This window comes from Bison bison, unplaced genomic scaffold (assembly GCF_000754665.1).
Source record: "Bison bison bison isolate TAMUID 2011002044 unplaced genomic scaffold, Bison_UMD1.0 scf7180017854725, whole genome shotgun sequence".
Taxonomy (NCBI): Eukaryota; Metazoa; Chordata; class Mammalia; order Artiodactyla; family Bovidae; genus Bison; species Bison bison.
The window spans coordinates 3,807-6,745 of NW_011485298.1; the positions used below are offsets into that span (position 1 = coordinate 3,807).

General features: G+C 33.9%; 1 protein-coding gene across 1 annotated transcript in view; it reads left to right on the top strand.

Annotated features, from left to right (window-relative positions):
• The window catches only part of LOC105001058 (putative olfactory receptor 52P1), a gene marked incomplete at its 5' end in the record, with an annotated part of 5,287 nt that extends 3,228 nt beyond the window's left edge, over nucleotides 1–2,059 (top strand). The window contains one exon of the mRNA XM_010857178.1: nucleotides 2,034–2,059. Coding sequence (XP_010855480.1) covers nucleotides 2,034–2,059 — 26 coding nt within the window. The remainder of the gene's footprint in view (nucleotides 1–2,033) is intronic.
• Between the last annotated feature and the right edge of the window lie 880 nt (nucleotides 2,060–2,939).

Sequence of the window (2,939 nt, forward strand, 5' to 3'; positions counted from 1 at the left end):
TGGCCACCTGATGTGAAGAAATGACTCATTGGAAAAGACCCTGATGCTGGGAAAGATTGAAGGCAGGAGAAGGGGACAACAGAGGATGAGATGGTTGGATTCCATCACTGCCTCGATGGACATGAATTTGAGCAAGCTCTGGGAGTTGATGATGGACAAGGAACCTTGCATGCTGCAGCCTATGAAGTCACAAAGAATTGGACATGAATTGAGTGACTGAAGTGAACTGATGCCTTATAGCAGCAATACTTTTTTGCTGTATATTTTACTTTAAAAAAACAATCTTTATAAACTTATGTTATAATAAAACCAAATTAGAATGGTATCCAAAAGTGCCACTTGGAAAATATTTAATATATTTCACTAATAATTTTTATTATTGAAAAAATATACTTTAATATCCAATTGTTTCAATATTATATTACATCATATCCCCAAATGTAATATAACTAAATAAATAGTTTAAGAATATAAAAACTCTCAGTTCATTTGCTCAGGTTGATTTTTGAATATATGTTTTATCAATTCATACTAACCACAGTTTTATTTTTATTAATTAGTATGCCTTTAGGCAAACTTTAATTGCCTTTATTACCTAAAATGTATATATGAACCAAAACTACAGTTGTTTGCAGTCTAGACTTCTGATAAGGAAGGTAATAGCTTTCTGTGTCACAATATAAGCTAGGATAACTATGGTGACTTATAGCAAAACCAAAATGATTTAATCATAAGGAAGAGAAATTTCTTTCAATCAAACCATTAGTTGACCAATATGTTATGATTTCAATCAGTCCCTAATATGTTCATATAACTTACCCAACTTAATACTATACAATGGGCTTAAACAGTAAAGAATTCATTCTTTGTACATTCAAGTCACTATCAGGACCTGTGGTCAATATCTTTTATTGCACAGAATATTGACAATTATTCCCAGTAGGGACCATTTCACCTGGATAGAAAAACATTGCATAGTGGTTAAGAGTGTAATCTCTTTTGACAGAATGCTTGAATCAGTTGTGTCTTTGGATATGTTCTTAAACTGATAGGTGTATGTCAGTTCTTTCATCCATAAAAGGTTTATAAAGATGTAATTCAGAAGATTAAAGCAAGGAGTAAATGATTAACACAAAGTGTGCTTAGAACAGATTTTGGAATTTAGCATGTACAGTATGAGCTAAATTTATTTTTAACTTCTGAAAATAGATTTTTTCATATAGTATTGCTAATTATTAAATATGAAAGTGGAAGTCACTCAGTTGTGTCCAACTCTTTGAGACCCCATGGACTATACTGTCCATGGAATTTTCTATGCCAGAATACTGGAATGAGTAGCCTTTTTTCCCAACCCAGAGATTGAACCCAGGTCTCCTGCAATGGAGGTGGATTTTTTACCAGCTGAGCCACAAGGGAAGCCCATTAAATATGAGGATACCATGAATAATATCAGTTTGTGTGTTTAAACTGAGAATACTTAAACACAGATTCAAAAAAAAGAGCAAGAGAGAGAAGCAGCATTAAAAAGCTGGAAACAAAATAATTCATCCAAATAGAATAAATTAGGGGTAAAGTCAATAAAGATGATAAGGTATTTAAATATACCTTTACATTCTGCAGTCTATCCTTTTATTCTTGTCTAAGGCACTAAGAAGAAACTCAAAGCTCTTTCTATTTGGGGGCGGTGACTTGCCCTGTAATCTCAGTTCTATGATGCCTTCAAGAAAAGTCATTAAGGGAGCAGATCCCAAGAAGACACAGGTGGCCAGGCTGTGAGAGGGCTCCTGGGCCCAGCAAAGTTGGCAGAACCTGTTGGAAGAGCTCTATGTGCAGAAGTACAGGTGCAAAGGCAGGAGCCCTGGGAGCCACAGCAGCAGGAAGATGTCACTGCCCTGTTAGCCTTGATCCCCACCAAGAGGTAGAAGAAGAGGGTTGTGATCAAAAGAAACAAACAAACAAAAAAAGATCATTGAGTTTCAGTTTGTCTAGCTTTGACTTTAAGTATGTGCATTTGGCTTCACAAAAATTAAAAATTTTTGGTGTGAAAACACAATGTTAAAAAAATAAATGAAAAGACTAACTATAACCTAAGATAAAACTCATGGATCATATTTTCTAGAATATATCAAGAATTGTCAAAATTCAACAAATTGACAGCAAATAAAACTTTAGAAAGTACTTTAAAAGCTTGAACTGATATTTCTCCAAAGAGAATATAAGAATGGTAAGCACATAAAAAAATTTTCAACATAATTATCTATAAAAGAAATGCAAATTAAAACCGTGATGACATAAGAGTAGGCACCCAATAGAATGATCAAATAAAAAAGCAGACAAAAATCAAATACTAAGTGGTATCAAGTTTGTGGAGGTGCTGGAATTATTAGCATTATGATTGCTAATAGAAATGCAAAATTCTACAAACATGTGAGAAAATAATTTGGCAGTTCCTTTAAAATTAAATACACCTTTCATATAATCCAACAATCCCACTCTTGGGTAATGTCTTCCTAAATGAGAATAAATTTCAGAAAAGAATCAGAATTATCTTAAAGCAAAAGAATGGCTTTATTGTTCACAAGGTTTGCAAACCAGGACACATGACCTTGGGCAACTAGGGAAAAAAGAATCCTCCTGGTGAGGAAACAGATGAGGGGGTGAGGGATTTTTAAATGCAAAAGCCTTAGAAGCCACAGGTGAGATACTCATAAGGAGATTGAAGGCCGTTACAACCTGATCATAAGTCTTTGCAGCTTGACTCTAAGTTTTTGATGACAGGCTTTCATTGGGGTTTCTTATGGGCCTTCCAGACAGGAAATTCAGTAGTTCTTACAGTTTTATGTTTTATATTTAATACTTGATTTTCAAAATTCATGAAACCAAAACAAAGAGAAATAAAGGAGAAAATAGAAAAAAGTACCAAAATCAGTGAAGACTTT